The 19,580-nt window shown below is 35.9% G+C and overlaps 1 protein-coding gene across 7 annotated transcripts in view; it reads right to left on the bottom strand.

The window, feature by feature from the left end:
• RB1 (RB transcriptional corepressor 1) overlaps positions 1 to 19,580 on the bottom strand; it is a 191,510-nt gene that overhangs the window by 113,717 nt on the left and 58,213 nt on the right. For 4 of the 7 annotated variants that reach the window (XM_060637193.3, XM_060637194.3, XM_078433693.2 and 1 more), the window contains 3 exons: positions 10,951 to 11,070; positions 4,097 to 4,135; positions 2,676 to 2,743 (listed from right to left, as the gene is read on the bottom strand). In XM_060637193.3, the coding sequence (XP_060493176.1) occupies positions 2,676 to 2,743; positions 4,097 to 4,135; positions 10,951 to 11,070 (227 nt within the window). Of the gene's footprint in view, positions 1 to 2,675; positions 2,744 to 4,096; positions 4,136 to 10,950; positions 11,071 to 14,943; positions 15,060 to 19,580 lie in introns of all 7 variants that reach the window. The other 3 variants (XM_060637190.3, XM_081795235.1, XM_060637195.3) reach the window with 1 other exon arrangement.

Here is a 19,580-nt window from a genome sequence, read left to right as displayed (position 1 = left end):
GTTCTGAGCTGACAGCTCAGAGCTGGAGCCTCCTTTGGATTCTGTCTCTCTCTCTCTCTCTGCCCCTCCCCCACTCATGCTTGCTCTCTCTCCCTCTTAAAAATAAGTAAACATTAAATAAGTAAGTAAATACATAAAATGTCAAGTGAAGTCAGATCAAATCCTCCTCCAATACCCAATAAAATAAAGGAAAACATGTTCTGGCTAAGTGTCAGTACCAACACCAAATTTAAGAGATACTGACTCAGAGTATCCTCATCTTTCCCTCCTCTTACATGGAGGGCACAGAAATTGCTGATGAGAGAAGGGTAAAAGAGAGGAAGTAAATGGTAGCTAACTTTCTGATAAACACAGAGACTCCAGTATATTGTGCTGAACTGGGGGCCAATCTGAATCCCAACACAATCCTGTTATGGAAACAGGATGTAATTATCACTATAAATGTTCTATTGTAGAGTTCATTCTAACAAGAATCTCAGAACAACAAAGACTCATACCATTCCAGATAAATTCTCCACTTTCTCCCTCACCCTGACTAAAAATAAATATAATAAAAAGGCTGTACTCATATTGTAGCTCTTTGGGGAATACAACGAGCCAAAGATAAAATGCAAAGTGAGTGAAAAGAGATTTATTCACACTACATCAGAGAAAACAGAACATCAAACACCAACCACAACAGAGAAACTAGAACATCAGGTCAGGGTTGCCTACAAAAAGTCCTAGTAACATGAGGTGGGGGAGAGCATGAGAAACACAGCAATTATGCAAACACAGTACAGAAAATAAAACAAGAAAAGAAATAAAAGAATCACAATGTAAGAAGGGGAAAAAAAAATCAGAGAACCCAATCTGGAAGATAATATACGAGAAGAAAATGCCCTATGACTCCTTGCACTAAGAAATAAAAAGCACAAGTTATATAAAAATAAGGAGCTAGAAAAGCTAAGGAAAAACTGAGGACCAAATAACACCATTACAAACACAGTTTAGCTCAAAACAGAAGAAAGGCTTGAGACAAAAAACAGTTAATACATAAGAAAAAGACCAAAGATCAGAATAATATGAGAAAAGATACTAAATATGGAGGACAAAAAAAATCCAACATAAGACAGCTAAGTTCCTGAAACAGAATAGAATAGCACCTAACTGAATAGAGTAATATTTAAAAATGTAGTGCATGAAGGGTTCCTGGGTGGCTCAGTTGGTGATCTCCTGGTTCATGGGTTCAAGCCCCACGTTGGACTCCATGCTGGCAGTGCTGACCCTGCTTGGGATTCTCTCTCTGCCCCTCCCCCACTTGTGCTTTCTCTCTCTCTCTCTCTCTCTCTCTCTCTCTCTCTCTCTCTCTCAAAATAAATAAACTTGAAAAAATGTAGTATGTTAAGATTTCTTTGAAATAAAGTGCAGACCTTCAGTTTAAAAAGAGATATAGTGTTACAAGAAAAACTAATACAGAATAATAAAAAACAAAAGAGATATTCTAGTTAAGATAATGAACCTCAAACTTAAAAAAAAAAATCAAGTATTTAGACAGTAAATAAGTGGGGGCGCCTGGGTGGCTCAGTCAGTTAAGCATCTGACTTCAGCTCAGGTCATGATCTCACAGTCCGTGAATTCAAGTCTCGCATCAGGCCCTGTGCCAACAGCTCAGAGCCTGGAGCCTGCTTCGGATTCTGTGTCTCCCTTTCTCTCTGCCTCTCCCCCACTCGCACTATCTCTCAAGAAAAAAAAAAGTAAATAAGGGGCGGAAATTAAGCTAGTCTCCAATTTTTTAATAGCAATGTTTAATGCCATAAAACAGTGTCCTGAGGAAAACAAGAATGACACAAAAATAGGATAGACAGCCAAGTGGTCCTTCAAGTATAAAGCCTATGGACATGACTCATAAACAACACAGAGAATATGGTGCCAAAAAGCCTTTTTTGAAAAACTCCTTCTTGGTAAAATCCAGCCAACTAAAGATGAATCAAAATAAAGAACTCAGAAATGGAGAAGCTGTAACAGAGAAGTGACAATAAACTTAGAATCCACCAAAACAGAGAAGTGAGAATAAACAAGTAATTTTAATTATAGAAGAGAATGTATGTGTTATAATCTTTGATAATGTTAATACGAAAATGCAAAAATCTTAAAGTAGGGAATGGGGAGGTAACAGGAAGAGTGGTAATATTAGTGCTCTTTTCTTTCAAGCAGATTAATACCTTTAAATCGAAACACAAGGTAAAATTAAAAAGTTTGTAACCTTAATTTTTTAATAATGTTTTATAATCTTAGAGAAATTATAACTGGAATGACAGTCTAATTTTAATGATAATTATTTCTAGGTAGGTTTTGGGTAATTTTTCTACACTTTTCTTTGCATTTTCTGTATTATTTGAATTATGTATTGTGACTGTATCATTTTTATAAAAACAGTAACATTATTCTTAAAAAAAAAAAAAAGGCAAGAAGGATAAAAGGATATTAGAAACAGAAATGAAATAAGACATTTCCAAAGCTGCTTCCAGTGCCATAATTACAAGAACTTGCTAAGAGTTCACAAGCCACACAGAGAATTGGGGAGTGGGGGGGCGGGAGTAACATTAAACTGAATAAAAAATTGAGCGTAGTCCAAAAGAATTATCAATTATTGCATTTGAAACATTCACATGGAACAAAAACAATGACTTTACCTTTAGCTAGTAAAAATGTGATCCAAGAAGCTTTTAGCACCAACATAGAGTTTATTTCAGTAGATAGCCTGGTAAACAAACAAAGCAGAAAAAAATTTTACACTGACAGTCTTCAACTATTTTTTTCCTTTTACTTATTTATTTTGAGAGAGAGAGAGAGTACATGCACACACAAGGTGCAGGTAGAGAGAGGCAGAGAAGGAGGGAGAATACTAAGCAGGCTTCACCAACAGTGTGGAGCAACTGAGACACCCAGGCACCTCTTCCTTCTTTTTAAATTACAGGCCTAAATTGATTGATTGCGTAAGAGAATACAATCCATTTTAAATGTACAATTTACACATTAACTCAATTTGCTTCAATTCAGTGAGTGGTTTTACCAATATTTATATTTAGCCCATGTACAAAATGTACAAAATACATTTTGTAAAGGAAATATTTAATATTTCAATTCTAATCGAAAAATACGCATAAAAAGTGGTATACTATGATGTACTTGGTTTCCAATTACTTAATACTTTCCTGCCCTTTGCTTTCTAATTAAAATCAACATTTAAGCAGAGAGAGGTTTGGGTGACTCTACTTTACTAATTTAACACTATGCTTTGATAACTTGTTGGTATTAACAACTGGAATAGATTAATTAATAAACATATAATTTCCCTTTTTATCAATCATCTTCAATACCACTAGTTCAGTGGGGCAGAATATCTCATATACTACTCATACCATTTCCAAAGAAAATCTCTAGAGCTCTTACATGGGTATACTGTTGGAGCATGTACCATATACATTTAAAAAGATAATTTGGAAATTTTAATATACACTTCACATTTACTCTTACAAAAACACTATGCTTTTAGTCTTACTAAAGTTAATAAAGTGCTTTTAACAGACCCTCAAAAAAGATTTAGCCAGTGAATACGCATTTTCCCCTGAGCAGGTGATATGTTGCACTGAATGAACTTCCACCCTATTAGTTCACCTTGCAGTAAAGGACATGTATTTCGTACCACTGTCTTTGTGAGAAGGTAAGTAATCTGCACAGAGTATAAATCTATGACCTTAATTTATGAGGTAGCATGCTATAATCTATCAAACTAACCCTGACATTAACATGTTTGGGATTATTCCAGAAAAATCTTTAAAAAAAAAAAAAAAAAAAAGACAGGGGCAGCTGGGTGGCTCAATGGTGTCCAACTCTTGCTTTTAGCTCAGGTCACGATGTCATGGTTTGTGAGTTCGACCCCTACATTGGGCTCTGTGTTGACAGTGTAGAGCCTGCTTGGGATTTTTCTCCTTCCCTCTCTCTATGCTCCTCCCCTACTCATGCTGTCCTCTCTCTCTCAAAATAAATAAAATCTTTTAAAAAATAAATAAAAATAAAAGAAGATAAAAATAACATGCTAGGAAATACTTACAAACTGCCAGGTTGTGTCAAATATATATGTTCACATGTCCTAAAAGGAAATAATAATTATATTACCATTATGGCTTTTTTAAAAGTTACTTTTAAATTTTTTTCATAACTTAGAAATAAATTTTATCATGCTTTATTCATCTTATTTCCAGAAGTATACATCTTATTATTTTTCTTTTTATCCAGAAGTATACATTTTAAAGACAAAAAATTATAGCATTATTAAAAAATGTTAAAGTAGGTTTTTCCAATATATGACATTTCCACACATCACTGTTAATATTTAACTACAAAAGGACTGGATTCCTTATGGGCATTTGTAACTCAGAATGTATTTTGCAATTAAATCTTGATCTAGTTAGAATCTCAGATCAGGTCGTAAAAGTTTATTTAACTATTAGTCTCACTAAAATAACTCAACTTAACAGTACTATAAACCATGTTTTTTTAGGACAATGGTGGAGTAAAAATTTCCACAGACCTGTTTCCCAGTGTAGTAACTATAATTGGTTGAAATTATTTTAAAAATCATTTAAAGTCTCTGGAAATTCTCCTGAGGGAATACAGCAAAAAAGGAAACATTTGTTCATGAAAATCTACAAACTCTTGGTAAGAACAAAAATAGACTGGAATTCATAGCAAAACTCACTTCCTCCTCCTCTTTAGCTCAGCATCATAAAGCTCTACCCTGGGCAGGTGCAGTCAAGACACAGGACTCCCTCTCTCTGCAGTTCCCAGCCTAGGACTATCACTCTGGGAAAGGAAGGTGGCCAGAATTTCTAATCACCCCCAGCTTTGTATGCAGAAAGTCTATCCCAGGCAAGAGTAACTGGGAGGTCTAGGGCTCTCTTCCTCCACTTAGCTCCCACTCAAAGGGTGAAAGTTCTATTCCAGGCACAGCTGATCAAGAATACTGGGGCCTTGACTTCTTTTACCCCACTTAGTTCACAGTACAGAGGTTCCAGATACGAAAAGCAATCTGAGAAGATTAGGGGCTACCATGTTTTCTCAGTGCCCTACTCTTTTTTTTTTTTTTTTTAATTTTTTTTTTCAACGTTTTTTAATTTATTTTTGGGACAGAGAGAGACAGAGCATGCACGGGGGAGGGGCAGAGAGAGAGGGAGACACAGAATCGGAAACAGGCTCCAGGCTCCGAGCCATCAGCCCAGAGCCTGACGCGGGGCTCGAACTCACGGACCGCGAGATCGTGACCTGGCTGAAGTCGGACGCTTAACCGACTGCGCCACCCAGGCGCCCCTCAGTGCCCTACTCTTAAAGTGGAAATGACGTTCTAAGAGAAGAGGTGCACATTTCCCATTCTGACCTCATAGCAGTGGCAAAGTGATGTCCAGGAAAGAGGCAAGTCTTCAGAAAAAAGAGGTCTGAAGCTCTCTCCAAAGGAATTAACTTCATTTGGAACACAGTGTGGGAACTTTCAAGGCTAGGTGCCATTGAAAACAATGGAAATTTTGGTGGTGAGCATGTAAGAGGAGGCTAGCAATTGTATGAAAGCAACAAGCTGAATCCTAGACCACTTAGGAGAGAACCAGGGGAAGAAGGAGCTAAGAAGAGCTCAAAAAGAACAAGCCTCGAGGCTGACCTCAAAGACTATTTCTGAAAAGGGAGCCAAATTAATGAGATCAGACTGTGAAACAATTTGAGGCCCAGACATTGTCAAAAACAGCAAAATAATCATTCACCAATTAATGGAAGGTATATCAACAAAGTGGTTAACTTAACAAGAGAGATCAGGGGGAAAAAGACTGCCAAAGAGAACCTCTTGAAAATGAGTCACCTCAGAGTGACTGTGCACATGTCCAATGGCTACACTGAAGAGCATTATCAAATGCTCTGGACACTGTGGGACTAACCTACTTCACTGAAATAACACAGCTAGGCCACCAAACAAATGCAAAACGACAACAGAAAGCCCCACAACATAGGAGAATCAGTACCTAGACTTACTAGGGTGTTATCAAAATGTTCAGTTTTCAAGAATAAATGAAAATATGCAAAGAAATAGGAAAGTATGAACTCTACATGAGAAAAAAGCATGCAATAGAAATTGCATTAAAGAGAGCCCAGATGTCAGACTTAACAAAGACTTCAAAGGAGCTATTATAAATATATCCCCCTCCAAAAATAAGTAAATAAATATATCCAGATAACTAAAAGAAATCATGCCTAAGGAACAAAGAAAGGTATTCTGATATTGTCTCATCCAATAGAGAATATCAATAAAGAGATATTATTTTAAAAGAACCAAATGGAAATTTGAGTTGAAAAGTACAACAACCAAAATGAAAAATTCACTAGATAGGCTTAACAGATCTGACCTGACATAAGAAAGAAACACTAAACTTGAAGACAGACCAAAAGAGATTATGGTGTGTGAAGAACAAAGGGGGGGGGGGGGGGGGAGAAGAAAAATGAAGAGGTTCACAGAAATGTGGGACACCAAAAAACACACCAATACATGTGTAATGGGAGTACCAGAAGTGGGTGGAGAGATAGGAGCAGAAAAAAAAAATTTAAAGAAATAGCTGAAAACTTCCTGAATCTGATGAAAAAACATTAATTTACATACCCAAAACACATAAACTCCAAGAAGGATGAATGTAAAGGAATCCATACCCAGATATATGACAGTAAAGTGTTAAAAGACAAAGAGAAAAACAGGAAAAAGATGATACAGCATGTAGAAAGGAACCCAATAACATTAACAGCTGACTTCTCATGAAACAATGAAGATCAGAAGGCAGTAAGATTACATATTCAAAGTGCTGAAAGAAAAAAAATGTTAACCAAGAATCATATCCAGCAAAACTGTCAAGAGTGAAAATAATAAAAGAGACATTACCAAATAATAAAAGAGAATTTGTTGATAGCAGACTCATTAGAAATACTAAATACTAAATATTTCTCACAAGAAATACTAAAAGAAGTTCTTCAGGCTGAAAATAAGTAACACTAATTCATATCCACATGAAAAAACAAAGAGCACTGGAAAAGGTGAAATTATTGTGCTATAAAAGATGGTAATAACTGCGTATTTCTTCTCATAACTGTATAACACGGTATGTATATAACTGTATTTTGGGGGCTATAACATAGAGAAATGTAATCTATTTGCACAAAAGAGGTGGGTGGGATCAAAGCTGTGTTGGAGTAAACAAATGACACTAGATGGTAAACTGAATCCATAGGAACAAATGAGGAGAACAAGAAATGGCTTAATAAGACAATTAATGTAACAAACTCTATAAATATACACTTGCTTTTCTCCATGCTCTCAACTACTTTAAAAGACATACAACACAAATGTCTGTAAACTGATAAATAAAATGTGATAAAACCATACAGTGGAATATTGCTCCATAATAAATAGTAACAAAGTAGGGAAACATGCTACAACATGGATAATCCATGAAAACATGCTAAGTGAAAGAAGCCAGTCACCAAAAATATGTAAATAAAAAAATGTATATAGACAAAATTACTACCTTATAATAAAAGGTAGTTTATAATTACAAAAAGGACTTTTTGTAATTATTGAAAAGATGTTTAATGTCCAAAGCATTGTTTTAAACTGTAACTTAATGTAACTCCAACTAAAATGCTCTCATACAATAAAAGATAACTGCATTCAACATATGTCTGTGCTAATATGGTAGCCACAAGCACTTACAGCAAGCTACCGAACACCTGCAATGTGGCTAGTGCAAATGAAGTTGTGCTGTAAATGTGAATTATACACCAAAGTATTAAAAAATACTTAGTATGAGAAAAAGAATGTGAAATATTTCATTAATAACTTTTATATTGGTTTTATGTTTTATTAAAATATAACTCATATAGCATAAAGTTTATAATTCTAAAGTATATAAATTCAGTAATTTTAGTGTATTCACTTCGTTTTACAACCATCACTACTATCTAATTCCAGAATATTTCTATCGTCCCCCAACCCCCCAAACAAACCCCCTATCTATTAGCAATACTCTTTGGCAATCACTAATTTACAATCTGTTTCTATGGATATGCCCATTTGGACACTTCATATAATGGAATATATGCTCTTTTGTGTCTGGCTTCTTTCACTTAGCTTAATGTTTTCAAGGTTCATCCATGTTGTAGTATCTAAAAGTACTTTATTCCCTTTAATAGCTGAACAATAAAATAATCTACCTTTGGTTATTATGAATAATGTTGCTATGAACATTTAGGCAAAAATTTTTGTGTGAATTATACATGTTGAAATGAGATATTCTGAAATATGTAAGTTAAATGAAATGTTAAAATTAATTTCACTTGTTTATTTTTGTCACATAGCTACTAGAGTATTTAAAATTCATGGCTTACATTATTATATTTCTCTATAATAGCATTAACAAAGCTAATATTAACTTTAAAAGCTACCATTTATTATGCACTTAATATGTGCTGGCAAGTGAGCTAACCGATAACATTGTCTTATTTAATTCTCCCAATTACCCTGTAAGGAAAATATTACTGGCTATATTTTAGACCGAAATTGATGTTTAGAGAAGTTAAGGAACTTTTCCTAACTCACACACTCAGTAAGTGACTAAATTAATATTCATACTTAGATCTTTTTCGTCATATTGCCATATATATATGCACACATACAGTCTGCTCTGAAATGAACAGGCTTTGATACCACAGTTAATTTTCCTAATTGCTCTTCAGAAAAAAGTACAAAGAAGATAGGAAAAAAACCTGACAATCCACTTATATAACTAGTTAATAAAAAAGGCCCAAGCGATCTGTTAAAGCCAGATCTGACTGTCATTCCAGATCAAAATCATTCAATGACTCCATCCCCTGCAAGGCAAAGTCCAAGCTCACTATCAGTCTGAACCCTTCCTACCTTTCAGCCATCAGCAAAACAAAGTACATAATGCTACTGCTTTGCCTTTGTACACATGCTAATCACTCTGCCTGGGAAGTTCAGTCACAGTTCCTACACATTTTGCTTGGTGAATTTATCCTTAAGCCTTTTCAGATATTGCATTTTATAGTTTTTACTTGATCAAAAGTACCTTGCAATTACCCTTCTCACCCTTGAACATACACGACATTTTGCCCACTATGTAATTTCTACTTCTCATATATAATCTTCTAAAAGAGAGCATCACATGCATTACTGCACTTATTTTTATTAAAGAATATAATTTATTTACTATAAGCTTCTTGATGATCATAGTGTCATAGATTTTATGTCCCCAGCACCTAACATATAACTGAGGACTAACAGACACTTAGTTAATGCTTGTTGTAGTTTCTTAATTTATTTGCAATAAAATAAGCTGATAGCTAGCCTAAAGATTCTTAAAGTATATTCTACAAAACACTATATCCAGGAGGTTTTAATTGATGTTAAATGCATATAAACAAATATTAGTAGTCTAATAAATTTAGGAAATGATGAATTCAACAGATTCCACATATTTTATTATATAGGACTTTTAAGAATCCTGAGTTGCCAGTGTACAGCGTGACTCTTTAAAGGGGATATAGTATATAAATTTTCCCAAATTGGGCGAGAAATATTTTTTTGTTTTAAAAACATTATGTGGAAGGGTGCTTGGGTGGCTCAGTCGGTTAAGCATCTGACTTCAGCTCAGGTCACCATCTCTTGGTCTGTGAGTTGGAGCCCTCCATCACCATCTCTTGGTCTGTGAGTTGGAGCCCTCCATCGGCTCTGTGCTGACAGCTCGGAGTATGGAGCCCGCTTCAGATTCTGTGTCTCCCTCTCTCTCTGCCCCTTCCCCACTCGTGCTCGCTTACTCTCTCTTGCTATCTCTCTCAAAAAGAAACAAACAATTAAAAATTTTTTAAACATTTGTGAAGGGGCATCTGGCTGACTCCATCAATAGAGCATGTGGCTCTTGCTCTTGGGGTCATGAGTTCAAGCCGCATATTGGGTATAGAGCTTACTTAAGGAAAAAAAACCCCAAAAAACAACAAACAGTGGAAAGTTTACTATGTTTATTACAGGCATTGGAGTCATCACTGTCTGCATTACCTCATTTAGTACATTAAAAAACCTAAGAGGATAGGCACCATTATCAATTCAGCTTACACACTAGAAAACTAAGCACTAAAGTTAGGTAACTAGCTTGTCCAAGATCACACAGTACGTGTTGGAGCCCAAAGTAGAATACAACTTCCTTTACAACTTTTTATTTACCTAAAATATTAACTTTCATATTTTTTACCCAAGTGAAATGAGCCCCCAAGTGGACACAGCAACAGGCACATGCCAGATTTGGCATTGTATCCAGTGGCAGTGGGGACCTAGATGAAGAGTGTATTAAAAACTCAACCCACATTTATCTGAATTTTATCTTTCTCCCCATTGAATAGTAATGAAAAGTCTTCTAAACCACCACTGAGAATACAAATCATAGCTTGGTAGTATACATCAGGTACACCTACTGCATGCTTTCTCTTTCTAAACGAAATAACACCATTAGGAAGAAGTTTAAATGTTAAGGTCACTCTTCCATTGAGAACTAGAAGTCTTCTTCCGGCAGAGAAGGCTAAAGTGGGAACTAAGCTTAAAGTTCGTTAAAGCAAATGAGAAATATGAAAGGACCATATAACAATTTTGGAGGAAACATTCAGAATTGTGTATAACTGGATAAAAAAGAAAGCTATAAGAACCAAAAAAAAAAAAAAAAAAAAAAAAAAAAAAAAAAACTAATAGCAAAGGGGACAAATCTAAGGGGTAATATCCAACAATATTACTAAACAGAGTTCCCAGATGGAACCTAATCATGAACAGTAACATGAAAAATGGAGGTAATCCTAATAATATTTCTACTTTACCTTTCCAATTTGCTGTAGAGTGCACACAATACCTTATACTTCTTCAACAGTCTTGACATAGCATTATCAACTTTGGTACTCGTATCAACTTCTTTTAGTAAATCAAAGAATTTGTAGACACTAAAAGAAAATAACAGAAAAAAGTGAATCTGTAACTGAAAAAATGTTTTATTTCATTTTCAAAGCAGAGACATTTCAATTAAAAAGTTTATTAGCTCTACACCAAATCACTATTATATTCTTTAGAAGGAATTACTTTTTACATTTTACTAGACTTTGAAGAGTAAAAATCAACTAGCTTCAACTTCTGTATCTTCAACCCCTGTATCTGTATACCTATGCCTACATTTATTTATACAAAAACAAGGGTTATGACAGGCATATACATACATATTTATTTCCATACCTACCCATATGCTTTGAAAATCATAAGTTCACATCTATTTATCTAATTCCAACAAAAAACATGGTTTTTTGAACACATGGTTCATTCCAGTGTTTCCATTTCCATATTTATACCTCTTCTTTCACAGTGAGAAACCTAGGATCTACTGATCTTTATTTATTCATTTAGTCAACCCCCCCTGTATGTAACTACCTTCCATCTCCAAAGCTATCCCCTCTCCCATATGGGCACTCTCCTCTCCTGCTTAGACTGACTCCCCATTCTAGACTGCCCTCACCCCTCTACATGGACACCTTCCTCACCCTAGGAGACTGCTGACTCCCCTCCCGTAACTGCCCTCACCTCACATGTGCCATGACTCTCTACACTGGCTTACTACACACCCTGCTTGGTCTCTGACACTGCACACCAAGCAGTCCAGATCATAATCCCCACCCCCAACCACAGCCATGTGAATGCCTTCCTTATCTCATTTGGACTCTAACATCCTTCTTGGACCCCGTGGCTCTACCCTATCACAGATGCACATACCTACTTTCTTCACTGCACCCCCCCCCCCCAGTGGTTTTAGGACTGAATTGTTGGGGAAGGGAAAATAAAAACTGAATAAAATTTTTAAGTTGTTTAAATAATCTCTTTAAATCATTCTTTATTGTTTTCTATAAAAAATTAATCTATGTGAAATATTAACACGTTTTTCACCAATGAGAAACAGGGCACTAAAGACAGCAATCATCAACTGCACCTCACACACTCATTTCTAATCAAGATTGTCTAAGGAATTATACCAAAGCAGCTAAATGAACTAAAGGGTAGTCACCAGACCCACCCATAGGCTGTCTGGCAACTAATGAATTATAGGTTTCATTCCAAAAATGGACTGGACCCCTCAGACACTTATCTTGAGAACTGTAAAAATAAAAGCTTCAGCTAATCAACAGAGGGAAAAAAACCCAAAAGAAGGTTATTAAAATCCTCAGGATATAGAAGGGACTGGGGCAGCCACAACAAGCTATGTGGAACAGCAAACAAAGAAGCAGAAATAATGTGGAGTAAATGATCATGATGCTGCTCAGAAAAGGGAATGGAGTAAATGTGTAGGTACCTCCAGAGAAAAAGAAATCAACCTCAGAACAGCATTTATTCATGAACCATTCTCCATGAAAATTCCAGTTTTTATGAGATATATGGCAATATCTATGGAGGACCGTGGAAACTGAATTGTTACTAGGGGTAACTTAATTGAGTATTCCTTCTGTAGCCCTTCTGTGAAGGAAAGAGAAGAGGAAAGGCTAGAGGGAGGAAAAGCAGGTATAAAAAGCCATAATTAAGACACACAGATCTGTAAGTAACTACATACTCTAGAGCAGTGCTCCATGAATTGGTACTGGTTTGTTATCCGTCCACAATTAAATAAGTACAGAAATTGAGGGTAAGCATATAAAAACTTTCACAATTTAATTTTATGCCTGCTAAATATAATAAAAATAAAAATATAAAATATAAAAATAAAAAATATTACTATAAGTTTTTCATTTCATTTTTTTTCGGTAATCAATTGACATTATATATTTTTAAATGTCAGTCCATGATATACTGAGGAAAAAAGTCCTTTACCAAAGCACATTTAAGAAGCAGTGGTCTAGATAACATTACTGGGTAGTTATTAGAACAGAGAGATGCCCTAAGAAAAAGTTATAACAAGTCATTACTACATTTATTTTAGGGAGATTAGTTATGACATGCCCAATTATAAAACAGTGCTGCTTATGAATACTCAGGAAAAAAAGTATAGGAAAACATTTGCCAGGAAAATTCTTTCATGTTAGAAATAAAAGATGTATTCACTTTTCTCTTTCATATTTATTTAGTAGTCTATAAATAGCTATATAACACTGAATTGTAGCCATCTGTTTAATTTTATCTTTCCCAGTGGACTGAGTTTCTTGAGGTCACAGACTATTTCTCACCTCCATATCATTAGAACCTAGCACAGTATCAGAGTGCCTAACAGTTGTTCCAGTTTTCTTTCTTTTTTTTGTAGGGGAAGGGCATGGAGGGGTGGTCTGTAGAAGGAAAGAACTCAAGACCTCAACAGTACCTATGGTCAAGTTGAGTCATGAATGCTGATTCTATAAACTGCTTACTTCTCTATTTGCTGTAAGCTATTTAATTCTCATATAAAGTAGCTAATAATTTTCACTTTACAGATGAGGAAACTGAGACTTAATAAAGCCAAGCAATCTGCTCCAGTCATACAGCTTGTAAAACAACAGAGACCAGATTAAAACCTGCTCTGTCTCAACCAAAGCATCCATATTCTTTTCAATCCTCTAGGACAGATGAATCGTCTAGGTAGATGAAACATCTACCATGTAAATATACAAATGAATGTAGAAATTTACTTATATATTTAGATTATTTCTTAGTTATATAAAAATATTTTGATTTAGTGATTTTATTAATCAAGTTAAACTGAAATCTGAGCAGTAAACCAATTCTAATTCACCAGGTTAAATATGAACATACAGTATTATGTTGAGTGAAATAGGTCATTCAGAGAAGGACAGATATGATAGGTTTTCACTCATGTGATCTTGAGAAACTTAACAGAAGTCCATGGGGGAAGGGAAGGGGAAAAAAACAGAGAGGGAGGGAAGCAAACCACAAGAGACTCAAATACAGAAAACAAACTGAGGGTGAGGGCAAGGGGAAAATGGGTGATGGGCATTGAGGAGGGTACTTGTTGGGATGAGCACTGGGTGTTATATGTAAGCCAATTTGACAATAAATTATATTCATAAAAAATAATAAAAAATATACAAGGTCTTTGTTTCCACATTTTATTTGGAGGCAGTAAGAAAAAGAGTTACTGAACAACACAGCAATTTATCTCATTTAAATAAAACACCAATTACGTTTAATTCTAGATGGTTTTATCCAAGAAAAAACATATACTACTACCTTTCTGGTAACATTATTTACTGTTACATTTTGTAAATACACTGCAAATGAAATGACTGGAAGTCCCACAAACTTTATCTGCTCAGGATACAGTTCAGAAGTTACTAGAAACAAATTAGTAAATGCTTCTTATAAGGCTTATAAACTCAACAACAAACATTAATTCCTAGAGCAACTATGGACACTCAGCTAAATTTCCAGTCTCAAAAAGCATATAATTATGCATACATTACATTAAGCAATCTTAAACATTAATAAATCTTAGTTAAATTCCTTTAAGATAGACTTACAGTACTTTTATAAGTTTTAATCTAATAAGTCTACATTACAAACCCTTGTTCTTTTTGTCCACTTCATCAAGAGCTACAACTAGGAAAGTTCTAGAGAGTTAGAACATGATGAAAAATTTCCCAGGACACAAACTGCGATATTCTTGAGAAAGTGCAACATAAATATACATTCATTAAGGCTTCATGAGAGAAAGTTCACTAGTTGACCTAAGTCCTTTAAAAGTTTTATTTAATTTCAACATTTCTCACTAGTTCTCTAAAGTCTGTGAAGAGGAAAGTTCAGAAATACTTTTCTTTAATGGCAGAGGCCTATATTGATGTAAGAAATTTTACCTGGTTTCTATGTTTTTCTGTAGCTCAGTAAAGGTGAATGGCATCTCATCTAGGTCAACTGCTGCAATAAAGATACAGATTCCCCATAGTTCCTTTTTCCTTTGACTATAACCTTCCTGGGTACAAAAAAAAAAAAAAAATTCAAATATTTCATTAATTATTCACACAGTGGATACTATACTAAAATTATATGATGATTTTTTTTCTTACTCAATTTAACTTGCTTTTAAATTCTTATGATGGCATATAGTTGAGAGTATTTAATTCCACACTAATAAAAAATCTTTAATTTTGTACTATAAAGCAAAAAATACTAGAAAGATCAAAAAGTTAAATTATAACTTACTGTGAAAAATTGAGGGGTCATTTCTCTGAAGCAAATATTTTCATTTTTCAATAATCCAATGTCATCAGAGCCAACTTAAAAGATTTGAGTTCATAACAATTGTTTTTTTTTAAAAAAGAAGCCTACTTTCTTGAATATCTTCATTTTGCTCTGATACACTTAATTTTTTTTTACCAATCTACTGACTCAAGTATTTTGTAACCTCATGAAATTCATATCTCTCAGTGCCATAATTGCCTCCTTTGTAAAATGGAAATAATAATACATATCTCACTTGGTAAGAATTAAGTGAGAGTATACATCTAAAGCCCTTAGAATAATGCCTGGCATATAATTAGTACCTGATGAGTGATGGCTATGATTATCATTAGAATACTTTTTCCCTTAAAAATATGTATCTCTTTCTAAATATGTAAGTTTTGTAGGTAAAACATTAGATTGCAAACAAAAGAAATACCAAATTAGCTGATATTCTATTACACAACTGGAACAATTTGCTTACTCTCAATCGAAGGTTACAACAGAGCTGAAAAGTTTATGATGAAATTTTACATTGTTTTGAAATCTCAGTTACATATAAACTTTAGGAAAAGAATTGTTCTGGATTATCAAATTTTAATAATAAAAACATATTATCTAACTCTAAACTTTTCCTTAATTTTAGCTACATGGAAAACAAATATTTTTATTTAAGTTTTGTTTTAATTACAGTATAGTTAACATACAGTGGTATATTAGTTTCAGGTGTACAATACAGGGATTCAACAATTCCATATATCACCCAATGCTCATCAAGACAAGTACACTCCTTAATCCCCATCACCTTTTTAACCCATCCCCTCACCTCCCTTCTGGTAACAATCAGTTTGTTCCCTATAGTTAAGAGTCTATTTCTTCATGTGTCTTTTCTTTGCTGTTTGTTTTGTTTCTTAAATTCCACAATATGCAGCAATCTGTTGCATTTCTATACAAATATCTTAAAACTTACAACTATACACCCACTAGAATGGTTAAATTAAAAAGACTGACGATATGGTTGAGACGACAAATGGTTGGTAAGGATGTAGAGCAAGGAATACTCAAATACTGCTGGTGATCATGTAAAATGGTACAACCATTTTGAAAAACAAGTTTGGCAAGCTCTTATAAAGTTAAGTATATACCTTCCATAAACACTTAGCAATACCACTCCCAGGTATTTATACCCAAGAGAAATGGAAACTTTGTACATAAATGTTAATAACAGCTTCAATTATAAAAACCAAAAACTAGAAAATGTCCCAATATCCAAAAACTGGTGAACAGATAAACTGTGGTACAACCATACAATGGAATGTTATTCAACAATAAAAAGGAAAAGTACTGGGGCGCCCGGGTGGCTCAGTCAGTTAAGCATCTGACTTTGGCTCAGGTCAAGATTTCACAGTTCGTAGGTTTGAGCCCTGCGCTGGGCTCTGTGCTGACAGCTCAGAGCCTGGAGCATGTTTCAGTTTCTGTGTTTCCCTCTCTCTCTGTCCCTCCTCCACGCATGCTCTGTCTCTCAATCTCTCTCTCAAAAATAAATAAAACATAAAAAAATGTTTTTAATAAAAAAGGAAAAGTACTAATAAACACAACATAAACCTCAAAATTATCACATGAAAAAAAGAAGCCAGAGAAAAAAGGGTAAATCCTATATACTGTTCTTCCTTTCCTACAAAACTCTAGAAAAGGCAAAATTAATTTTTAATGGCAAAAAGTACATCAGTGGCTGCCTTGGGACAGGAGTGGAGGTGTTAGACAACAAAGGAAAGGAGAAAACTTTCTGGACCAAAAATTTCTATACTTTAATTGATGGTGGTAATTACATGGTTGAGTGCATTTATCAAGATTTATTGGGGCGCCTGGGTGGCTCAGTCAGTTAAGCATCCAACTTTGGCTCAGGTCAGGATCTCACAGTCCGTGGGTTTAAGCCCCGTGTCAGGCTCTCTGTTGTCAGCTCAGAGCCTGGAGCCTGCTTCAGATTCTGTGTCTCCCTCCCTCTCTCTCTGCCCTTTCCCCCACTTGTGCTCACTCTCTCTCTCAAAATAATAAGTAAACATTTAAAAAATTAAAAAAAAAAAAAAACTTAGGAGACAGAGTCAACATGGCAGAGAAGCAGGGGGACGGGAAGGTCCCCCGCCCCTCAAACACAGGAGTATTGAGGCCAGAAGATTTGGAATTCCAGGAATCTAGGCTACAGAGTGACAGAAACATCTCCAGGGGCCAACAGATACAACTTGGCAAGCTATAAGTGGGTGATTATGAACTGGGAGAGATAAAACAGGAGGCATAGGCACAGAAGAGAAGGATCTCCTTCTGTGGAGAGACAAAAGGAAGAGACAGAGAGGCTGTGGAAGCGTAGGATTATGTTTGGACAAGAGAAAAACCTCTCTGGACCATAGTCCAGGGAATGGAAAAAACAGAAAGAACCAATGTCTAACTTGCAAACAGCCTTAGAAGTGACAATCCAGGGTTACAGGACTTTCTCCAGACCGGGGCCTGCTGCCTTGTACATGCACCTGGTGGAGAAGGGGAGCCACCCCAGGCTCAGGAGCAAGCTCAGAGGCACAAAGACAGCAGTCCCCTCCCTTGGGTGTTGTGGGAAGAAGTATATAGCCACTCCAAGGACAAAAGACCTGCCAGCCAGAGGCCCTTTGTTGGCAGGGTAGAGTGGCACTACCCTGGAATGGGGGCGGGCAGAGTGGGATCCTTTAGGACATTGGGGTTTGAATCCCAGCCAAGTGCCTGGAAGGCACAGAAGACTGTGGAGCAAGACAAACCACCTGCTCATGCCCAGGCAGCACTGTGAGGACAGCCTGAAGAGAGTGGTATGGGATAGCCCACCCAGGGAGTAGAGACTGGGTTGTCGCCATTTTTATCCCCATCACCAACAAGGTCGGGCTTCAGGGAACAAAACAGCAGGCCCAGAGTGGAGGCAGGACCCACCTACACCAAGCCACGCCCCTCCCCCTTTGTACCTGGTAACTGCTATCTACCTAAGCAAGACTGACACTGACCGAACCAGACAGCCCCTCCTCCAGACCAGCACAGCCACTGGTTTCAAGGAACCATCAGATATTGGTCCAGCAGTTTTGCATTTTCTGATTGGATTCATGGTCAATTTTTTCTTTCTTTTCTTCCTCTTATTTCTTCCCTTTTCTATTCTGGTTACTGGTTTAAGCAGACTTTTTAATCTAGTCTTTTCATATCTCTTCTGTATCTCTTTTTTCCTTATTTTCCCCTTTCTCTCTCTGTAGTAAGCCATATAGTTTCTGTCATTTCTTTGTATGGGATAAGGCTTCTTCTACCACCATGCCTTTTAAAATTTTTTCCAGGGTTATTTCAATGAACAAATCAAAGTATACCTGGTGGAAGGTCCAAACCACCATTACAAGTAGGGAGATAGAGCAACCAGAGTCACAATAACAGAGAGCACACAACACACTCCAAAAACACATCCTGAATGACCAGGCTCTGGACAGTGTATGACCCCTTTTTAATATAGTAGTGCTCGCAGGTGAAGGACCCTTAACAAGCTATTAAAACACTTAAAGGGCAGAAAGCTAGCTAAAATGATGAAATGGAAGAATTCCCTCAAAAGAAATTTCAGGAAGAAATGACAGAGAATTTCTCAAAACAGATATAAACAATATATCTGATAAAGAATTTGGAATGATAGTCATAAGATTAATAGCTGGGCTTAAAAAGGCAGTAAGACAGCAGAGAATCTATTGCTGCAGAGATCAAGGAACTAAGAAATAGTCACAACAAATTAAGAAATGGTATATATGAGGTGCACAATAAAGTAGATGCAGTGACAGCAAGGACAGAGGAAGCAGAGGGGAGAATAAGTGAAATAGAAGATAAAATTATGGAAAGTGATGAAGCCAAGAAAAAGATAAGAAAATACCAGACTATGAGGGGAGAATTAGAAAACTAAGTGCTTCAATGAAATGTACTAATATCCATATCATAGGAGTTCCAGAAGAAGAGAAAGAGAAAGGGGCAGAAGGTTTACTTGAACAAACTGTAACTGAGAACTTCCCTAATCTGAGGAAGGAAGCAGACATCCAAATCCAGGAGGCACAGAAAACTCCCTTCAGATTCATCACCATGGCATATCAGAGTGAAACTGGCAAAATACAAAGATAAAGAGAGAATTCTGAAAGCCGCTAGGGACAAACAGGCCTTAACCTACAAGGGTAGACACATTAGGGTACTAGCAGACCTGTCCACTGAAATCTGACATGCAAGATGGGAGGGGCAGGAA

Source organism: Panthera onca, chromosome A1 (assembly GCF_046562875.1).
Source record: "Panthera onca isolate mPanOnc1 chromosome A1, mPanOnc1 haplotype 2, whole genome shotgun sequence".
Taxonomy (NCBI): domain Eukaryota; kingdom Metazoa; phylum Chordata; class Mammalia; order Carnivora; family Felidae; genus Panthera; species Panthera onca.
The sequence above is the reverse complement of the archived record's forward strand: the minus strand, read 5'-3'. Positions and strand labels throughout refer to the sequence as shown.